At 67.8% G+C, this 1190-nt stretch overlaps 1 protein-coding gene across 1 annotated transcript in view; it reads right to left on the bottom strand.

The window, feature by feature from the left end:
* Positions 1–459: 459 nt before the first annotated feature.
* The window catches only part of CHRM1 (cholinergic receptor muscarinic 1), a 14462-nt gene continuing 13731 nt past the window's right edge, over positions 460–1190 (bottom strand). The window contains exon 4 of the mRNA XM_013007431.2: positions 460–596. Within this exon, the coding sequence (XP_012862885.1) occupies positions 460–596 (137 nt within the window). The remainder of the gene's footprint in view (positions 597–1190) is intronic.

Raw genomic sequence — 1190 nt, 5'->3', positions numbered from 1 at the left:
TCAGGGATCCAGCTGTTCTGTACTGCCCCCCACTCCCTTCCCCTCTTGGGAATGACGCTCAGGGCAGTGCCTCCCAGTTTAGGGCATGAGCTCCCCCCTTGCCCCATCCTGCCCTGGGTCTCAGGCAGCAGACCCAGGAAGGAAGGCCCCCCATGTGCTCTCAGGTTGTGTGGCTTTATTCACAGACTCAGCCCTTGCTGAGGATGGAAGAAAAGGACATTTGGGGGCCCGGCTGGGCCTGGAGATGAGGGTGGCTGGGAGGCCATGCGCGGAGGGATGGGGGCAGGGGCACTCGGAGGACAGCCTGCTGGCTGGGAGGCAGGCAGCATGCGGGAGGCCTGGTTGGATGCGCACAGAGCAGATCCCGTCCAGGCCGAGGCTGTGAGCCAGAAAGGGAGGACCGAGGGGTTCGCTGGGGCACAGGCAGCGGTGGGGGCTGGACAGCAGGCACCCTGCCCCTCACTGCTGCCGGGGAAAGGACTCGGTGGAGGGGTCAGGATGCCTGGTCCCCCTGGCGTCACTGTCCTGCGGATGCGTGGACATATTGCCTTTGGGGTGGCGCACACAGGGATGATCCGGGGGCAGTGGTCGGGATGCTGGAGAGGGTGCCCAGGGCCTGGTGGGCGGGACATCCCCAGCCAGGGGGGTAGGGTGGTGAGGGGTGGGGGAGCGACCCCTTCCAAGCCAAGCTTGCTTTCCTAACGGCTGGTGTCAGTTCCCCGCTGTGGTCTCCGGGGGCGCCATCTCCCACCGCAATCCGGGCCAGCCACTGCGCCGAGGGGGACGGTGAGGTTGACCCCTTCTTTTTTGGTCCCCCCCTCTCCTGCTCCTTTCTGATCCGCCCCGGCCCGGCCGGCCCTGACCTTCCTGTCTAAACTCAAACAAGGAGTCCAGAGCCCGGAACCTCCTCCGGAGAGCCCCTTCCCACCCAGCAGGGAAGGAAAAGCCAGTTCCCCGGGCTCCGGAAGGGTGCCGCTCCCTGCCTGGGAAGCGCAGTTTGGAAAGTTGGCTGGGGGCTCTCTGGGCGGTCCGGGAGGTGACCCGGGGGCCTGGGAAGCTGAGGGCACAGGCCCCCCCGCACCCCGCCCCGCTCTCCACCGGCCTCCGGGCGGGGTGGGTGGGGCTGGGGTGGACAGCTGCAGGCGAGGCGGCCATCAGCACTGGCGGGACGGCGTGCGGTGCACCGAGCC

This window comes from Echinops telfairi, unplaced genomic scaffold (genome assembly GCF_000313985.2).
Source record: "Echinops telfairi isolate 266 unplaced genomic scaffold, ASM31398v2 ScPeMD7_7417;HRSCAF=8455, whole genome shotgun sequence".
In the NCBI taxonomy this organism is placed as follows: Eukaryota; Metazoa; Chordata; class Mammalia; order Afrosoricida; family Tenrecidae; genus Echinops; species Echinops telfairi.
The sequence above is the reverse complement of the archived record's forward strand: the minus strand, read 5'-3'. Positions and strand labels throughout refer to the sequence as shown.